General features: G+C 38.4%; 1 protein-coding gene across 25 annotated transcripts in view; it reads left to right on the forward strand.

Annotated features, from left to right (window-relative positions):
* ANK2 (ankyrin 2) overlaps positions 1-21630 on the forward strand; it is a 685755-nt gene that overhangs the window by 341690 nt on the left and 322435 nt on the right. For 12 of the 25 annotated variants that reach the window (XM_055111731.2, XM_055111735.2, XM_055111759.2 and 9 more), the window contains exon 1: positions 9743-11238. The exons of the other annotated variants lie outside the window; for them this stretch is intronic. In XM_055111731.2, the coding sequence (XP_054967706.2) occupies positions 11155-11238 (84 nt within the window). In that variant the 5' untranslated portion in view covers positions 9743-11154. Of the gene's footprint in view, positions 1-9742; positions 11239-21630 lie in introns of those variants that run through there. 25 annotated transcript variants of the gene reach the window in all.

A 21630-nucleotide genomic window follows, 5' to 3' on the forward strand; every position in this document is an offset into this window, starting at 1 on the left:
GAATCTGGAAGGGCCCTGTGACTGCTTTGACCAATAAAATATGGCAGAGCCCTTAATTGGACAGGCACTTGCCATTTCCTGGCCTCTGGGAAGCCAACTGTAATAAAAGAATGCAACTTTGTTCAAACCACCATACAGTGAAAACCCAAGCCATGTGGAGAGGCCTTGAAGAATGAAATGCCACATGGGAAGACAGAGAGAGCAACAAGCACCAAGAAATCAGGTATGTGAGTAAGGATGCCACGGTAGGAGTAGATCCTCCAGCCTGAGCTGCCCCAGCTGACACCACATGTATCAGAATGAATCAGCCAGGTGAGCCCTTCCTTAATCCCCGACTCACAAATTTGTGAGAAAAATGAAATTATTTTAAGACAGTAAGTTTATGAGGTATTTTGTGAGGTAACAGGTAATTAGAATGCCACCATTCCTGACTGGATGGTAGTTAAAAGTTAGAGAACACTAAAAGGTAATAAACTCTTTCTGTTGATTTTTTTTTTTTACTAAATGGAAGGAATTTTAGTGGTCAGTCATTAATTATTAATTCACAAGAGTGATAAGATAGTAAACTGACTTCCTTTGCCATCTTTTTTTTAAATCATAGCTATTTAAAGTCTCCTTGAAGTTTTTATGTTCGTATTATCATTGGTTTCCACCATTCTTGAGATTCTTTGGCAAAGGGTAACATTGTGAAAAACAGGCTCATCTCCAAGTTAATCCTTCTTTGCCTTCTTCTCCTTTGATTCCATTATAGAAACTCCTGATCTTAACTTGGGGTATTTTGCAGCATTTTGCAAAACAACAATAACAACAAAAAATCGTTTTCTCTTATTCAGCTCTCTACTTGTAATGCCTGAAACATCTGAAACATTTCTGCCTCATAGATAATGATTTACATATTTTTTTTTCTCACTCTCAGAGCACTGAGCAATTGCTGGGCCTATGTGTTTGCTGAGGAGTGGGGGCTCCTGAATTCATTTTAGCCGAAAGACACCACTAGAATATATTAACACTGAATTAGGAATAAGAAAACTGAGAATGTAGTTTAAAGTGCCTAACTGTATATGCAACCTTGAGTAGGTAACATAGCCTAGGGGGTTCCAATTTTCTTACTTACTGAGAGGTAGGAGCTGGATACAATGGTTTCTAAGTTACCTTCTAACATTGGGATTCTTTGTCTTCTTGTAAATTCCATCACTCCATGAGTACATATCTTTTAAAATATGATTTACATTTATAATGGACTTAAATATGGAGGCCCTAGGTTATTTGTTGACTTTTTATCAATGGGCCCGGAGTTTTTCTTTTGTTAAAAGAAAAAAATTTGCGATAACTTATTTTTAAGCTGGTTTAAGATAGAAAATGTTTACAGTAATAAATTAAGTTGCCCCTGAAAAAATATGTCTTTCAAGGACACGACCTGCCCCAATGTGCTATTTATTTGCATTTACAGGAAAACCCAATTATAACAGCTATTTTCAAGAACTAATATCACTAGAGACTGAATGTATAGTAGAGCAAGCAGATGATAATGCGTCCTAAAAAACTGACCTAGCCGGGAGCATGTACATGGTGAGCTCACCCACATTTTGTTATTCTTCAGTGAAATTCTACATTTCATCTAAAATATTGTTGCTGATATTTATGTAAAATAAGACATAGTTAATCACTAGGCTAAATTTAATATTTGTCTCAGGTGAAGTGAGGTGTTAAAATTGTATGTTATGATTTCCAAAAGTTCTCTTTTTAGATTGGACAGGGTAAATTTTGCAACCAAATTACCTCTGTGGTAAACCTTATGTTGGACTGGTATAAAGCGAAAACAAGCAGGTCCCTAAACAATTGCTGCTGCTGCTGCTGCTGCTTTAAAATCCATCTCAGTGAAACCTTGATTGAGTTGGTTGCAATTCAGGAAGGAGACACTCCATATTTACATCAGACACAAAGGTCTTTCCTCCCTTAATCATTCACTGAGGGGAGTAGTTGTTTAGTGGACTCATTTCTCTCTGGTCTTTTACACCTTAAGCAAGAACTTATGGCTCCTTAATTTCAAATCATAGCAGGTAAGATATAATGCCACCTTTTAAAGCTCATCCGTGTGAAGATGACCAAGGTATAAAGGCTAGTTAGTGAGGTGGCATGAGTCCTGGGTCCTGTCTTCCCTATGCTAACTAATTGTGGTACCTTGAGAGCAGTCCCTAATGTTTTTGGGTCTTGTTCCCTCCTTTGTCAAATGAAATGGATTTCACAAATTTTTCTTTGAGAGCCCTTCCCCATGTGAGACTTTTGTGATGATGAGGTCTCTTTCTGTTTAGGCAAGATGCCTTCCCACTGTCCTCTTCTTGTTTCTCACTTCCTTCTAGGACTTGTGAATATAACATTTTTGGTGGTGACAGACTAATGCATCTGTCCACCCCTCATCATCATCTCTCTACAGGACTGCTGTTATAGACTCTTAGATACCTCTCATCACATCCATTCGCTGCTTAGTTCCCATTCAGTAACTCTTTATGAGGAATGCTCTTTACAAAAACTTCAGATTTTATCATTTCACTTCTCTCTTTAAACCATTAAATGGCTTTGATGGCTTTTAGGTCTAAATCCCAAATCCTTAACATGGCCTGTTGAGCTCTTTACTCCCTGCATCTCTGGCATCTTCCCATGCCCCCCTCTGGTTTAATTTAAATGTGCTGCAATAAGCACACACGATATATTTTACTAAGGAACCACTGGTAATATCAGGCTGAGGATGTTGCTGGGTGTGGCTTCTCAAATCTCTCCAGCTCTTCATGGGAGATGGGCTCAGTTTGGTGGTCATGGAATTCTTCTTGCCTAGGCATTAGACTGGTTCTTCTATCTCCAAACATATTCCCTGAAACTTCAGAGGAAGTATGTTACATGGTTGCAAAATCTGCCCTTTTTAGCCATATCACCAGTATATAACATCCTAGTTTTAGGGAAATATTTTCCATAAGCTAACAGGGCCATCTTACTACATGGTTCACAAGGTATATAATAATGATTAGGTATGACACATGGATACTATATTAGTTTAGGCTGCTGTAACAGAATACTATAGACTGGGTGGCTTAAACAACAAACGTTTATTTCTCATAGGTTTGAGGACTGGAATGTCCAAGGGCAAAGTGCAGGCAGAGTCAGTGTCTGGTGAGGGCCCAGGCCCACTTTCTGGTTTGCAGATGACTGTCTTCTCGTTGTATCTTCACATAGCTGAGAGACAAATAATCTTTCTTCTGTTTCTCCTTAAGGGCACTAATCTCATTCATGAGCAGTCCACGCTTATGACCTAATTACCTACTCTGATAGTTAATTTTATGTGTCAACTTGACTGGGTTAAGGAATACCCAGATAGCTGGTAAAACATGATTTCTGAGTGTGTCTGTGAGAAAGTTTCTTGGAAGAGATTAGCGTTTGAATCAGTCAACTGAGTAAAGAAGATTCACTGTCACCGATGTGGGCTAGCACCATCTACTCCATTGAAGGTGCAGATAGAACAAAAAGGGAGACAAAGGATGAATTCTCTGCCTTCTTCAGTTGGGACATCCATCTCTTCCTGCCCTCAGACATCAGAGTTTCCAGTTCTGGGCCTTCAGACTCCAGGGCTTACACCAGCCTCTCCACCCTCACCCTGGTTCTTGGAGTCTCAGGCCTTTGGCCTCAGCCTGAATTACACCACAAGCTTTCTTGGTTCTCCAGCTTGCAGGTGTTTTATTGTGGGACTTCTCAGCCTCTGCAGTGGTATGAGCCAATTTCCATAATAAATCCCCTCATCTATTTATCGCTATATATCCTGTTTGTTCTATTTCTCTAGAGAACTCTGACTGATACACCTCCCAAAGGCCTTGTCTTCCAACAGCATCACATTGGGGGTTTGAATTTCAACATGTAAATTTTGCAGGGACACAAATGTTTTGTCAATAACAGATACCTACGTGGGACACTGATAGTCTATGGACAAGCATGCTTGCTGATACTTTTAGGCCTAGGATGGAGTCACTACTGCAGGCCTGGCTGGAAGCTACCATTCAACTATGTGGGCCTCATCTCAGTTCTGCCAATGTCATGGTCTTTTCCACCAGAGGGCATTCTCCAGTGCTGTTGTTTTTGCTCAAATTATTCTTTAACTCCCACTTACACCTTCCTTTTCATTTAGATAATTTCTATTTACAGCTCAGATCTTCTCAGTTTACAAGTCACTTTCTCTCAGAGACTTTTCTTGTTCTTTCAGACTAGGTTTGGTGCCCCTGTTTTATGCTTCTGTAATACCTTATCTCCTACAGAGGGTGTTACTGTATTTCTGGTTCTATGACCATCACTAGCTTTAGATTGTAAGCTCTGTAAGGAAAAAGATTATCTAGTTCATGCCAAAGCCCCAGCAACTAGCATGGGGTCCAGCATATAGTAGTCAGTGACCCCCCAAATATCTGTTGGATGAATAAAGGAATAAATAAATTTAGAGGAGAAAGACATAGGTGAGAGGAACAAAAGGATCTCAAGGAGGGAGAAGAAGTACTTCTTGCTGATGCTGATGGTGTAACTACTAAGAACTGGGAGAAATAAATAAAAAAGGCCTCTTGCCTGGCCCACGATCCTCACTTTAGCTTCCAAGGAGGTGGAACTACTAAATAGAGTCCTTCCAGGTCTTCTATGGAAAAGAAGAAGTATAGACTAACACTAGGACAGACACTTGGCAATTCAGGGAGGGCACTGGAGGAGAGCAGTCCCCAGGCCCAGAAGTAGATCTGACCCCAACTCTGTGTACATTCCAACAAATACCAGGGGCTTTAAAAAAAAAAAGAGAGAGACAGGGTCTCACTATGTTGCTCAGGCTGGTCTTGAATTCCTGGGCTTAAGTGATCTTCCTGCTTTGCCCTCCCCAAAGCACTGGGATTACAGGCATGAGCCACTGTGCCTGGTTGACCAGGGGCTTTTTCATTGTGAATTTTGGGAAGCTGGATTTTCTCTTTGTTATCTTTATATTCCATATCTTTTCCCCACTGATAACAAAAGTATAAAAAAGAGAGAAAAAAGAATTCTTAGGGAATGTCAAAAAAGTCATGTGTTTGTTTGTAAGACAGGCAGGCATTCTGTCTTTACATTCTCAGTGAGTCAAGAAGGGAGACTACCATGGTCAGAACAATGACTTTTGGCAACAGAAAAGGGCACAAAGGATTTATTGAGGAAGAGAGGCAGGAGGAAAAGGAAAGTGGACAGAAGCTGCTCTGGGATTGTGAGTCTATAGATCTGGCAGGCATTCCTTTTTGCTACCCACCCCTAATAAACAATATTTTTCTCTTCATCTCTTCTCATCTCCCTGTAATTCCTTTTGGTTCCCTTTCTTACCAGACTAGTGCCTTTAATACAGGACATAGGATCAATTTTCAATAGCTAAGAATGTTGGTGCAATGGGAGTATCGTTCACATAACAGACATCCTAAAGTGGAAATATAACTATGTATTCCCTTAAAAACATGGGTAGATATGGTTAGTTACCATAGGCTAGCTGTTTTCATAAACAACACCATAATCTCAGTGATTAAACTTGCATGAGAAAAAGTTACTTGTGTCCTGTGAGGTTTAATAAAAAAGGGAATAAGAAGGACTCTGCTCCACACAGTAATTCAGGGATTCAGCCTTTCCCCAGTCTTTGCTCTTCCACCTTCTAGGTTTTGTCTGCCTGTGTATTGAGCTAGCACATTAATAGAGATTACTCATGGGAGGGTTTATTAACTAGGCTTCAACGTGGCATACACTTCCACCTACATTCTACAGGTTAGAACTAAATCTCAAGGCTGCAACCAACTATAAGGGAGGATGGAAAATATGACTGTACTAGTTTCCTAGGGTTGCCATAGCAAAGCACTACAAACTGGGTGGCTTAAAATAACAGAACTGTATTCTCTCACAGTTATGAAGACTAGAAGTGCAAAACCACGGAGTCTTCAGGGCTATGTTCCTTCTGAAGGCTCTGGAGAAGGACCCTCCCCTGCCTCTTCCCAGCTTTTAGTGGTTGCTGGCAATCATTGGCATCCCTTGCCTTGTAGCTACATCACTCCAATTTCTGCCTCTGTCTTTGCATGGCCATCTTCTCTCTGTGTGTCTCTACAACTAGTTTTTCTTATAAGGACACCTGGTCATTGGGTTAGCCCACCCTAGTTCATTATGACCTCATCTTAACTTGATTACATCTGCAAAGACCCTATTTCCAAATAAGGTCACATTTACAGGTGCTAGATATTAGGGCTTGAACATATCTTTTAGGGGGACACAGTTCAATCCACAACAGTAGTCTAGCTATGTGTCCAAAAGGAAAAAAAAATGCTTTGGTGTCCCCTATTGGATCTTTGCCAAGTTAAGATTTTCTACCGTAAGTAATAGTGAGTGGGAAAGCCTTTTGAGGGCTTTAGAGAACTGAGATTTTTTAACATAGTTTCTGTGAAAAAATGTGTTTGTAACAACAGACAACTCTTGACTCACAAATGGAGATAATCTACCTGTAAGACATCAAGGCTTATACTTCAGAGAACTTTACCTCACTCAAATAATGTTATGAATTTAAATAGTATGTTAGAGCTCTTAATACTATTAACTCTCATGGTTTAATAAACTAGAATAGGCATATGAAAATTAGAATAATCACCTCTAAAACTCCATGCCTATAAAATATGCTTAACAAAAAACCAATAAAGACATCTTCATATTTCTGCCTGGGTCATTGTCATCTGACAGCGGTTTCTGTTCCTGGCATTTTCCATCTTAGTCTTTGTCCATCTTATACTTTATTAAGTGGCTGCTTTTCACTGAAGCCAGCTATGATTTAATAAAAGAAAAACAGCCTTCAAATCTGATGAACTTAAGCTGTATATCTTATTAACTTTCTTACTTTGGACAAGTCACCAAACCCACTTTTTATTTCAGTTTTATCACCTGTACTGTGGTTGACACTAACCTTCTTGTGTGGTTATGAGAATCCCGTAAAGTCACTTAGTATTTATTGAGTATCTGTCATATGCTGGCACTCTTATAGGTACTTGAATTATATCAACCAGAACAACAAAGATCTCTGTTCTCATGGAGCTTCCATTCCAGGAGCTAAAAGGGCTTTATGAATTATAAAATGCAAATGTAAGGTATTATCATCATTGCTATTATGCCTGCAGCAACTCCCTTTTCTCAAATATCTGTTAAAATCTTATTTAAAATTATATATAGCTCTTAGATATCAGAAAGTACATAAAGGGAAAGAAAAATCTAAGAAATAAAAAAATAATCTTTTAGATGTCTAATTGTAAATAAAAACTCATAGTAAGTACTGAAAATGTTTCTTTACTGTATTTAAAAATAGTTCCTAGTCCCCTATTATATGCCATGCACTGCAGTAGGCTTTATGTGGCATGCCAAGATAGATATTAATCCTGCCCTCAAGGAGCTTAGAGTCCAGTTAGGGACATGCCCACTGGAAAATGTACATTAGGATAGGAAGTGAAGAATACTCAGCAGACAGGCACAAGGAAATTAATGGAAAGCTTTCAGAAGAGGAAAGATGACTGCCCAAACACTTATAACATCTTGACATTTTCTATAGAAAATGTCAGAGAGTTATTTACCCCCGGTGTTGTAATTGATACAATACTACCGGCACCTGTTTAACTACTGGCTGGGATTTTTATTTTATACAGAATTTAGATGTTTACATCTATGTTATACTGTATAGCATTTGGGCAATACTTTGTACAGGAAGTGCATTGTATACAAGTTTAAGTAATATTTCGGAATGACGCTGCTATGGCTTGAATATTTGTGTCCTCCAAAATCATGTTGAAACTTACTCCCCAATCTGATGGTGTTAGGGGATTGGGCTTTTAGGAGGTGATTAAGTCACGAGGGTAGAGCCCTCTTGAATGGGATAAGTGGCCTTATAAAAGGGCTGGAGGGAACTAGGTAGGCCCTTTTTGCTTTTCTTTCCTTCTGCCATGTGAGGACAGTGTTCAGTATGCCATCTGGGAAGAAGAGACCTGGCCCTCACCAGACAGTGAGCCTGCTGGTGCCTTGATCTTGGAACTTCCCAGCCTCAGAACTGTGACAAATAAATTTCTATTATTTATAAATTACCTCGTCTCAGGTATTTTGTTATAGCAGCACCAACACACTAAGATACACAAGCAGCCAGCAGGGTATAGCAGACTGTCAAATTGAGAAGCCAGAATCTGAGAATTTACAACCATACACTGTATGTTTGAATGTTGACAGAGGAGGCATTGTTACAAAGGCTGTCAGAACATAATCAGAAGTTACTAATTCATAAATTGTTGAAATACGAAGTACATTTGTTTTCAATTTGCATTGCAGAGGTGATGTCAAAGCAATGATTCTATTACTAATTGGGCTACCAAACACATTGATTTAAAAACATGTTCTGACTTCAACTGACAAAGAAGAACATTAACAGCATCTCTCTCCTATAGATCCAGTTGCGACAAAGGTTTTCCATTTTGCTTCTTCTTTTCGTGGTATAATAGTTTCCTCAACATTTTTGCCAAGAAGTTCCCATCTCAGGACCTTTGAACTGCTATTCTGTTTGCCTAGAATATTCTTCCTTCAGGTAATTGCTTGGCTTGGTCCCTTCATTCAGATTTCTAAAGAGCATTCCTTAGCACCTTGTGTGCTAAGCACAGTAACATGTGTCTCTCATCACTCCTTATTCTACTTTTTTTCCCCAGAGCATTTGTCACTATTATTTTTGTTTACCACCTAGTTCCACTGTTAGAATGTAAGCACTATGACTGCAAAAATGTTGCCTGTTTTGTTTATCATGATATCCGCAGTAGTTAGCGCAATGTGCCTCTAGTGCTCAGTTCCTGGCACATGATAGTCATCCAATAAATATTTATCGAGTAACTGAATGTGTCCAAGCTGAGGCTGCTCCCAAGAAAGGTCAAGAAAGGGGCATCTAATGGGATGAGGTGAGGGAATGAGTGAGGGGTTGGGAGAGCAGGTGGTTGGGGAGTAGGAAATGGCATGGGGATTTCAGTGGGGGCTCTGACCACAGTGGGAGTTGGGCTTCTGGAGGCTTCTGTAGAAGCTCTTTGGGGTTTTGTTTTAAAAAAAAGAGAACCTTTGCCTCTTTAGCCTGGCTGTGTGATCCAAGATACCACTGAAGCAATGGTGAGAGAATGGCATTGGTGGAATGGGTCTGCTGAAACAGGAGGAGGGTGGAGGGAGTGAGGGGCAGCAAAACAGAGTTGACTCTAGATGACGACGTGGAGGGGCCTTAGGGTGGTAAGGCAGAGAGAAGGAGCAATCCTAACAGCAGTGGGGAAAAAGGTGAATTTTTGTTGCTCTGTCTGATGGAAAGGTGAGTTCTCAACTGCTGCAGTCATTTTCACATAAATATGTTTCTTAAGGTACACTTTCAGAGTTGAAAACTGTCTATATTTGTAATAATAATAAGATTAGCAATAGCAACACATTTACATAGGCACCTTCCAATTTCAAAGTGCATTTATATACACTATCTTGTTGGTTGAATCCTTACTCTATTTTTACTTCTAAGTATGCTGTGTATTATACTTTATGTTCATTGTCTGGGAATAAGGGCAAGTGTTTAGAATATACATATGTGCATTTGTACAAAGTATATTAGGTTCTGGTTGCATCTACAAGTATATATATATATGTATATATATATATATATATATATATATTTTTTTTTTTTTTTTCCAAGGCGGAGTCTTGCTCTGTCACCGAGGCTGGAGTGCACTGGGGGCAATCTTGGCTCACTGCAACCTTCGCCTCCCGAGTTCAAGCAATTCTCCTGCCCCAGCCTCCCCACACCTGGCTAATTTTTTTTTTTTTTTTGTATTTTTAGTAGAGGCAGGGTTTCATCACGTTGGCCAGGCTGTTGTCGAGCTCCTCACCTCGCGATCCACCTGCCTTGGCCTCCCAAAATGCTGGGATTACAGGCATGAGCCACTGCGCCCAGCCTACAAGTTAATATTTTTAAATATACAAGTATGGCCACCTTAATCAATGTGAATTTGGGTTTCTTATTATAAAAACAAGCCCCATTTTTTTAAAATCAAGAAGAATTCCAGAACTTTATAGTATGCACCCCTTGAGAGGAGGGATTGTGTTTTATTCATCAGTCAATAGACACAATTGGGTTAAGAAAACTTTTGAGATAAGTTATAAAATATTGTAACTCCATTAGTTTTTTATGTTTTTATTACTGATAGTGTCTTAGATATTTAACAAGCCTTGATTAACTGCCTTTAATGTGCCATGGATTATGCTTGGTTCTGGGAAATTCAGTTCTCCCCCTACCCAGACACACACACACACACACACACACGCACACACACACACACACACACTCCTGATCTAAAGCTCTTGGCCTATCAAGAAAAGATGGTTAGGTATCTGGGCAGTTGTGTAATACATTGTCACAGGTATTCTGTCAGAAGCTTACATTGGAAAGAGAAGGCACAGGAGAAGAGAGTGGTTGGGGTTATCTGGAGGTTGGAGAAGCTGTTCTCAAGGCTTTATGACAGAAGTCATCCTTGAGCGTAGTTTCAAAAGATTATATTTTAAACCAAGTGAATGACATCTGAAAAACATAGCTTTCTTATATTCACTTTAGGATATTAATAACCAATCCTTTTCCTTAAGTAGCCTCTTGACTGGCTAAATGTACCTCTTCAGGTTCAGAGACACATTCTAGAATGTTACAGTTTTCTCATTATGCATTGTATCTGTTCCGTGTTGAAGTACCTGTAGGAAGAAAATTAAGTACAGGTTTTGTGTGTAGGTTGAGAGCTGATCCTATCAAGGGTGTGTCAGAAACCAACCAGCAGAGTCCCCAAATCATTCGAGTCCCTGGCATTCTTTTTTCAAGGCTTTCTTCATTGTAACCGGTTCCTGATGGTAATTGGTTGAATCAGATTTAACAATGCAGTCAGATAAACAGTTGTGGCAGCTGCTGCCATGGCAACGTCACCGTCCTTACCCTCCCAGTGCGCGCCCCTTCCCCACCCCTCCTCCTCCTCCTGCTTTCCTCCAGTAAGTGCATACTCGCTAGTGGTCTGTACAGGCGGCACGGTTTGATGGCAGAGATATTTTCTTTCCAAACTGTTCAAAATGATGAACGAAGATGCAGCTCAGAAAAGCGACAGTGGAGAGAAGTTCAACGGCAGTAGTCAGAGGAGAAAAAGACCCAAGAAGGTAAATCGCCGGAATTAGGAATGTCTGTGTATAAATATGTATGTGTGTGCATGTGTGAGTGTGTAATATCAGCAAGGCTATGGAAACCGTGGAGCATTATGAGTAACTGTAGACGATAACAGTGCCAAGCCTTGCTTTTTAAAGAGGCAGGTGCAAACTGCTGCTTTTTGAGAATAGTAAAGGAGCCATGGCTCATAATGGATACACTGACTGGAGCATGGTGAAGTGAATAGAGATAAGGTGTGTTCCACATGTGGATTACTGAGGACCGTGGCCACTGATGGATTCTTCTGGTGTTAACTGGGTAGAGAGAGTCGTTTTATTTTTAGTGTGTAAAAGGAAGAGTGTTAAGCAACGTGGATTGTGAAGCAAAAGGCAGATTTTTGGCCAGATGCGTTTGCTCTATGATGATCCTGAGATGGCTAGACAGCAAAAGCCTTTTGGTTTCATGCTAAGTGTATTCCTCCTAAGGAGAAAAGACTGCTGTGACAGGAGAAATATCATCCCCAGCATGATATTTCTTTGGCTTGCTTAGCTCCTCTGCAGTTTTCCCAGACATTAGTGTGATAGCTCTTTCAATAATAAGAAAAACAGCTAAAGATGTTATGGGGTGGGGGCTCTTGGGCACACAAAGCAGTCTGTAGGATTTCTTACTGTGGCATACATTCCCACACCCTCGATTTTCATGGAAATGATAGCAGCGAGAAACAGTGGGAAAAGATGCAAACTATTCAGCCCCACCCAATGCCAGCACTTCTTTCTTTATGGCCTGACTCCTTCTGGTAAACTGTTGCAGCCTCACAGAGCTTCCCTGAGCCTCACCTCTGAAAGAGATGCTCTATAAATAAATTCTCCTAAAATGCATTTATTTCCTGGAGCAATAATATGGGCAGGATATTAGATATGATTGTAATGTAAATGGCTTTCAACATTAGATGGTTTTGGATTTTGAATAAGCAGATTGCAAAAATAATAAGCATGAACAAATGAATATTTTTCATTTTGCTAATGAAGTTGCATTGTGTTTCAAAATTCTAGATGTCTAGTGTACTAAATGTTTTATAATCTAAAGATTGTAAATAATTTGCAACCTCTGATATTTAAAAGATCACTGTATCAGCAAACAAGGGAGTAGTATATTTGTATGGTATCATGCAATTTGATAGAAATAAGCATGTGATGATTTTTAATCATAGCGTAGAGATAGTGATGCAATCTGATAACAGGCAAAAGGATAATTCAGGGCAAGCAGGAACATTGGTAGAATGTCCTTTTCCTTTTGTACCTAAGCATTCCAGATCCTCTAGACCTTGAGGGCATTTTTATAGAATGTTAGCTAATTGAACAACATAAAAAAAGAAAAAGAAAATAGAAGAGAGAGCGCGAGCAAGCAAAAGAGAGGGAAAAAAAGAAAAAAAGGAATTTTTGTTTTAATTCACATTATCATTTCAAAATCCCATATTTTCTCTCTAAAGTCCCTGTGGTGCTTTAGAAACAATATACTCAGGACTATTAAAGGGGTGGAGAATGAATCTTGAGATTTTTGAGCTCTGAATGATGATACTAACTTCACATGACCAAAGCCATTTTAAAGTCTTTGAGGAGGTAGAGACAACGAAATCATCCTATGTAATAACTATCATATCTTTAAGCTGAATTTTCTCAAATAAATTTATTTTAGGAGTAAGTCTTTTTCCAAACTTGCATCCAAAATGAAAGAGCAAGTTTTGAATGTGTGTGTTAGAGCACCATGAATATTGAGTGTTAAAAGGAGTTTCACCTAAAAGAAATTGCTTTTGAAAAAAATGCTAATTACATAATAGATTAGGGGACGCACACACATAAACACACACATACACATCCCTCAGCTTGCCTAGTCAGTCAGACATAAGTGGGTCTGAATCTCAGTTCTACCCTTTAATTTTGTGTGTTTGGAGCACATCATTTAATTTCTCATTTAATGAATCCAGGGATTCATCTGTAAAATGAGAATAATTATATATAGAATATTTTGTGAGGATTAGAAATAATGTATATATGATTATTTGAACAGTATTTAAAACATATAGTCAATGGCAATAACTTTCAGGTGTTATTCTCTTAAATGGAATTTGTTTATTGCAATAAGCCTTTTAAGAGAAAAATCTGTTTATACTTTTGAGAGAGGCAGAAATGACAGAATCCAATATTGGTGCTTTGCAAAGGCTAGTAGTCATTTTTCAAAATGTCAAAAGTTATATGCTATAATTGGAAACTTTTTTATCTCAAAAAATCATTGAGATTTACATAAATGTACCTTAGGTCTTTATATTATTGTTTCACATTATTTTGCACAGCAAGAAACTTACATTTTCATATTTAAACACTAGACCATTAAATGTGCCTTGATGAGGACATTAATGATAAAGAGATAAGTATCCCTAATAAGCATAAAAGCTGAGAAAGCAAAAATTGGAGTAGAGTCAATGTCACATCACTTCAATTCGGTTGTTTGTTTTTCTACTAGAGGTTTACATTGAATCTGCTGTGGGATTCTACTTAAGCATCCAGGATTACGGACCACCAAGCTCACTATGGCCTGGGTGTGGATCTATCCTACTGAATCATATTCCTTGAAATCATGCGTCTATCTCTAGTAAATACGTAACAGATGGGCTGTAATTTACTTGTTTATTCTGTACCTTCCAAAAGTACCTCTTCTGAGGGACAGAGCTAAAGGGTCTTTTGCCACCAGACCTACAATGTGAGAAAACAAGCTCAAGGAGGAATTTATTTATGTCAAAATTTTACTGAGTGTGTTGAGAATAGAAATTCTTTGAGCTTTACTTAAGATTGTCTATTTTGGCTTCAGTAAGTGAGCTTGTCGGTGCTCTCCACTCAGAAACCACAAGGAGTACACTGGTGGTTGAACATGATGGGTTTATGACTCATTGCCGCGAGGAGGATACACATCATGGGGAACCGTGGGGGCATCTCAGTAAACGGGTGCCAGGAAGAATGCACAGGATACGGGCTTCAGTTGAGTAATTTGAAAGAGGGTTCAAGAGAGTGGTGGCTCACTCTGGGGATGGGGTACTCCCAGAAAGCAGGAACAATTCTACGATTGTGTATCCCAGTAAGTCTTATCTACAGGAGAACAGGCTAGAGCGTTACTAAAGCTATAGTTGCAAGGAGGCAGCAATCTCATCTGGCAAGAGAGGGAGATGTTTGGTATTTCGTGTCTTGGACAACGTCTTTGTTTTGTCTGTGTTCAGACATGATATGGGAGTGGTGCTGTTTTGGTTTTACTCTGTCATGGTCAGAGTGGCCTTGTCTGATGTTGATGCTTTGAGAAATTTTTTATGTTCAATAGGAGAACACTGAGGCCTAGCTGATAGTACCAGGCCCCCTCCTGTAGGTCAGTGGCTGCCTTTCTCATTCTCCAGCTTGAACACAAAGATACCTTTGGAGAGAGAGAGAAAGACTTGTTTATTATTGGATACTCTTTAGTACCCAAAGAAAATAAATTGTAGGTAGTAATGTTGTTAAAGTAGTCATGAAAACCTTCATCTGATACTTCCAACAAAGTTTTCTTAGGGCCAAGATATTTCATACTAACAGATATTGCCCAAGGTGCAGATTTGGGATTGATGTTCTAGTGGTGGTTCAGTGGCGAAGAGGAAGTGGGGGCTATTCTAATTCTCAACTGGAATCCAGGACTAAAAAGAAGCATTGGTAGCTATGTGAAATGTATCCGTGTAAGACAGCTTTGAGCCTACTCTAAATCCCAGACAACTCTATAAAGATTTTTATATTTTTTGAGGCAGGGTCTTATTCTGTCACCCAGGCTGGAGTACAGTGGTGTGATCATGGCTCACTGCAGCATCAACCCACCTGGCTCAAGCGATCTTCCTGCCTCAGCCTCCCTTGTAGCTGGGACTGCAGGCATGTGCCACCACAGCTGGCTATTTTTGTTTTTTTAACTTTAGTAGAGACAGTCTCCCTAAGGAACCCAGGCTGGTCTTGAACTCCTGGTCTCAAGCAATTCTCTCTCATCCTCTCAAAATGCTGGCATTACAGGCATGAGACTATAAAACTTATTCCACTATTCCACTATTTTGACAGATTAGATTAAAATAATCCAAGACCATATTTTTGTGTGCAGCTCCACACACTTTCCAAATTTGTAGCAATAACATAGCAGTGGATTTATACTAAAAGACGCTGTAGGAGATTTTGGTAATTTACATAATTGGAAATGGGAATGCCCAAGCATCAATCACAGGTGACAGCCATCTGAAACCACTAGGCTTGTGAGTTCTTCTAAAACATGTACATGAGTAAATGGTTTACTAACTGTTTTTCCCATTTAGTGGAATAATGATATGAAGATAAAAATAAAATATCAGCACCATTATTTTCAACAGAGTAGTAGGATAAAATGGCTTTATAGGGTACCTTATATTTATTGAAGATGCTTTGATCTGGATCACTAAGATATTCATAAGCATTGCAAAATATTTTGAAGGTACACACACACACACACACACACACACACACATATTTAATGGCTGTTTAGGCCACTGCCTAAATAGAGAGATGAAGGAGGAAAATGTTGCCAGATGTGTGGTTAAAATGTTGTACCATAGAAATGTGAATGAGGTACTTATTAAAAGGTTTATTTTTATAGCAGCCAAAGAAACTATGCCCTTTTTAGTGAAATCAGGTAGTAGATCCAACATTTGGGTGTCCAAATAGTATTGGAGTCAATTAATTTTGAATTTAAATTTGATGCCTTATCTAGTTCACTGATATCTAGACAGGCTTCCATGTATAATTTATTCTGAATAATATCCCTATTTCTTCAGTCTTTCAAATAACTTACCATTTGCCCTTTATAAAATACCAACTTATAACCCAAAATAGCATGTGTTGCCTGAAGACAGTAATTCCCCATCACTGAAGGTATTTAAAATGACCATCTGTCAGGGATGCTGGAAATTTTTATTGGAAAGAAAAATACCTTATAACCTGGTATTCTGTGATTTTCTTTCAATGTCTTCCTCTCTGTTTCTATTTACTCACCTTTATGATATTAATTTTTTCACTGATAATTTCATGTCTTAGTAATAACTAATTTATCCTTTTTAGAGCAGCATATTTCAAAGTGCTGTCTGCTGACCACAACTACCAGAATTACCTGGGTTGTCTGCTAAAATAATTCACTTCTTAGGACCCACTTCAGACCTGCTGTGTATCAGAACCTTTGAGGATTTTTAACAGGCTCCCAACTCTTTCTTATGCATACTCAAGTTTAGAACCATTGTCTTAGCCAGGTGCAGTGGCTCACACCTGTAACCCCAGCACTTTGGGAGGCTGAGGCAGGAGGATTGCTTGACCCCAGGAGTTTGAGACCAGCCTAGGCAAGATAGCAAGACCCTGTATCTAAAAAAATAAATAAAAATAAAAAATTAGCCAGGCATGGTTGTACATGCCAGTAGTCCCAGCTACTGGGGACTGCTGGGGATACCCAACCCCGGAGGGTGAGGTCATAGTAAGCCATGATCTTGCCACTGCACTCCAGCCTGCATGACACAGTGAGACTAAATAAATAAATAAATGAATAAATAGATAGATAAATAAATAAATGAACGGAACCATTGCCTTAGAATGTGGTCAACAGTCATAAAGTTGAGTTATCTTAGAAAGAAGAATCTTTAATTTTGATTAGATGTGTTAGTTTATTACTTGGCTCTTACAGTAACATTTGTTTAAGTCTAGATGGCAGCAGCAATGACACAAGAAAATTGAGAACAACATTTCTTTTAATCTTACTCTTATGTCTGGAATCTAGAACTGCTTTCATATGCTATCTTATTTGATCTTCAGAATAACTCTCATTGAATATTATTATCCCAGTTTCATAGATGAGAAACTGGAGACTCAGAGACTACATACAGATGGTGCTGAAGAGACCATAGACATTTTTCCTACTGTTCAACTAATAACATATTTTGAGCCATTTCTCCTGTGGAAACCAGGTGTAAGGTAGTCTTCTGTGTCTCTTGCAAAGATTCTGTGGTTATCTTCTAAGATATCCTCCTGATTCTTCCTTCCAGTGTTGCTGCCATTTTGCGTCAGTTGATCACATTTCCAAAAATGCTCACTCTTATCTATGGGAATAACATGGAAAAGTAACTTCTTTCATGGCTATCTATGATACTCTCCCAAGCAGCATTCCCAAAAGAAGGGAAACTTCTTTTGCTTCCATTATGTTTTGTGCTATGTTGTTGTAGATGTATCCATCAGTCCATGTAGACAACATGTTGGACTTTGAAAATTCACAAAAATGTAAGAAACAAAACTTAAGTAAACAGCTGCCTTCATGTGGCTTAGGCGTGTTAAATTAAGCCACCATAAAAAGTTCACCCTACTTTCACCATTTTAGCTCTAATTATTCTCTTGAGAAAATTTTGTTAGTATGATATTCTCAGTAGTTGTTCTATTAAAAGTTCTTTTCCATACACTCTTTTCTGAAGTGTTGGAGGTTTCTTTTTCCTTCTTGATAAAGTTTCTAAAGAGACATTTGATTGCACATTAAAATAGACTTGAAATTTTAATCTGTATTTGTTTCTGTCTTGTCCTGATTCAGAGCATGCTAAATTATAAATATGCTTACAGCTTTACTTCTTTCTTGCTTGTATTCTGTTCTAATTCCTGTTGGAGGCAGAAACAAAATCTCTGCCTATTTTTATCTCATTGGACACTGGTCGGATACATCACAACAAATAAAGTTACCATTTCAATTTCCTTTTACTAGATAGAGCAGAGGTGGGATTGCTACCAAAGGAGACAATCTTTTGATAGAAAAAGTTTAAATTTTTTATGTACTCGAGACCAAATAAATATGATAGGGTATTTCTTTTTCTTTGAAATTCATGCCTACATCCCAACCCGTAGGGAGGGTCATTTTTAAAAAGCTGCAGGGAGAAGGGAAAATATGTTCTAGATAATAATATACCACAGTCTACAGGGTGAGCATCTTCTTAGTCATGAGACCTGGTTTTTATTCATGTTTTTCTGTTAACTCACAGACAACTATCATCTTCTTCCACACACTAATTTGTGTTTGTAGTCATTAAGACAAAGACCTTGATTTCTAGCATTTGCTTAATGAAATTCAGTTTCTAAGAATCAGCTTGTTTTGCTCAGTTTAATTTAGGTGTTTCTTCCGAACACATAGGAAAGTTCCCCCAATTCAACAATTGGTATTGGTTTGCTGAGTGTATAGCAGTGTGTTAGGTGCTATGGCATGGCTAGGCTAAAAGCCAATGATTGATACTTACATGGAATTCATAATCTGAGCAGACATTTCTATCTAAGAAAAAAGTAATGAGCAATCTACAGAAATATTATAGGTATACTCACACATATTATAAGTAAAATATAAATATGTTGTGCAATTGCCAAAAAGAAACTCTACAGGATTCTGTAGAAGGGCAAGAGATCAGTGTAATTTTGTTAGAAGAGTAAACCCTATGAGTGGGTGAACAGTAGTACAGAGCCGTAAATTATGGCTAATGTGTGAGTATAAAGGAAGGGGATACACAGGCATTCTGGATGCAACAGCCTCAGGCATATAATTCCAAATTACAGTAAAGATTAGGAAACTGTTGAGTGATTTGTTGCAGTGCAGAGCCATAACCATTGTGAGTGGACTCTGACATGGTTGTCCTTATGCTTTCAGCCTTAGCCAGCTGCAGCTTGCATTTTGGAATCCATCTTGTTTTGATGACTGAGCCTGTGTCCTTCTCCTATTGTATATATATGTTTAATCACTCATTTTACCTATGAAAATTTGCCCCATATCTCTGTTTATAGATTATTTCTGCAATCAGTAGTAAATTCCAAGAAGTAAGCCTCCAAATTAACAAGACATTCGAATCTAGTAGGGACAATTTTTGAAAGTATCTAAATATTCAGCCTTCTGCCTTTACCTGAAAGAGATGCTGGTATGGATAACCCAGGATTGCAATTATCTAGAACACTTATACAGGCACTCATAATACTTTGCATAGCAGCTAAAAACTGGTTTGTCTCTTTGGGTTTTTATTTTATTGGTGATCGTAATGTTATGCTAGTATAACATTACTAAGGTAGTCCACTTTGCAGGCTGACTTTGAGTTTGCTCTGGATCTTCTGTTGGATTTTCAGATCCTTAAACAAGAAATTTGAGACTTTCCCCTCCTTTCCATTTCCTGGTCTGGCCACAGGTTTCTGTGCAGTCTTCTTTGTCCATTTTAACTGGCAAACAGAGTGACTCATGACCAACCATTTCACTTCTGGCCACCTTTCACATCCTACTTACAAAATAAGCACAATTATAGCCACTGCCACTTCAAAGAACACACATAGTTAAAGGAATAAAGGGGTGTTTTCGAAATAAAACTATAGAAACAGAGCTAAGTGTTAGGGTCTGTGTCGATACTAAAAATGGGAAGAAATTAAAAAGAAATTGTGAACCATTCTAGAATGTTTCACCCAGTGCTAGTAAGTGGTACCTTTTTACAAGTATTTTAATGTAATAATATAATGGTTACTGTAATTCTAATATTTGACAACATTCTTAATAATAAGTATTTCTATGTGGCCAATTGAGCCCAGTTTAGGTGGGAGGTATTCTAGTTTAAAAAAAATGAAAACTTAAATTCAAAACATTAGGAGAACTATATATGAGAAATTTAGTATTTTCTATGTCAAGATTTTGGTCCTCTTTTTGTTTAATGCTTATCCCTAAAGAATCCCTTTTTCAGATGTTCTAAATGCTTGCCCAGAATTCCGAGGGTATGGTGGCGGGATGCCTTTCTCTCTTACTCCATAGCACTGTCTTGTAATAAGTGCAGAAGGGTGGCAATACACCCAATGGCCAATAATTTAAAATGAAAATCAGGAAGGAAAGAAATTAGAATAAGTATAGATACTTTCCATTATTTTAGTAGTTTAGAGATGCCATTAGAACTGCTAGAGATATTCATACTGCTATTAAATTAATGTGAATGTCTGTCTTTGTACTTTTGGGCTGATATAACAAAATACCTTAGAGTGAGTAGTTTAAAAACAACAGAAATTTATTTCTCACAGTTCTGGAAGCTAGGAAATTGAAGATCAAGCCGTCAGCTGATTTGGTGTCTGATGAAGGCCCATTTCCTTGTTCACAGATGATGCCTTCTCTCTGTGTCCTCACATGGTGGAAAAGGCAAGGCAGCCTTCTGGGGCGTCTTTTATATGGGCACTAATTCCATTCATGAAGACTCTGCCCTCATTGCCAAATCACCTTCCAAAGGCCCCAGCTCCTAAAGCCATTGCATTGGTGATTAGATTTCGACTTAGGAATTTTGAGGAAGACACAAACATTCAGACTACAGCAGTCTGCTTTAATGTTCTCTCATTCAGTTAAACTTGTATTAGATTGTGTATAGCCTGGCATGCTTAAATAGTATTTTCTGTAAAGTTGACACAGTAAATACTTTCAGTGTTCTGTGAAGTCAGTCAAATTCAGAAGACTAGCCCTACATATGAATTTGATCTATGTATACGTTGTTGCCATGAACTATAGTACATATGTTTAATAATTGTCTACATGATTTATTCTTGGCTTGATCTACCACATATTATCATTTGTGGAGAAAAGGTGTTCAAAAGAGACTGTATAAATAGCCTATAAACGTCAGTTCTGTTCAATGTGAAGAGGAAAGAGGTATCATAATGGTTCATACGGCATTCTTATAGGTCATTCCTCTGTCCCAATAAAGTACAGAGACTGTACTTTGAGAATTCAGAAATTGGCAACACTTTCCACACAGTCTATGATTCATAGCAGGGACTATGAAAAGCCTTAATGTGAATTAGCCATTTGTTTCCATAATTTTAGATTATTCTGAAATGAGCATTTAAATAGCATTGATAAAATGTTCATGAGTAACACATTACTATACTCCAAGACTCAGAATAAGTTCATATACTGAGGTTTGGGGATGAGTGGTGACTGGGTTTTGGTTTGAATGCTTAGCTATTTATGGCATAGTGCTAATCTAGCCACCAATATCCCATAAGAGCCAGTTATCTTCATTTAGTGTCAAAGGCATACACTTCATTCTTAACTGAAGAGAGTAGCTGATCAAACTGACACAGCAAAGCAGAGTACTGCCAGATGTGTGCACACCCAACTACATTACCAAAACTAACACACTGCGATTATCCCAGAGTCACTTATCTCCTAATGTGTGAAGGAATTCTGGTCCTTTTTAGAAGGTCATATGAGGGGAAATGATACTAATAGAATGACAGTCAAATAGGGGTCTTCTGTGGCATTGTGATGAAGTCTACCTCAATCAAACCCGTTTGAACACATGA

The sequence above is a fragment of the Pan paniscus genome, chromosome 3, assembly GCF_029289425.2.
Source record: "Pan paniscus chromosome 3, NHGRI_mPanPan1-v2.0_pri, whole genome shotgun sequence".
Classification (NCBI taxonomy): domain Eukaryota; kingdom Metazoa; phylum Chordata; class Mammalia; order Primates; family Hominidae; genus Pan; species Pan paniscus.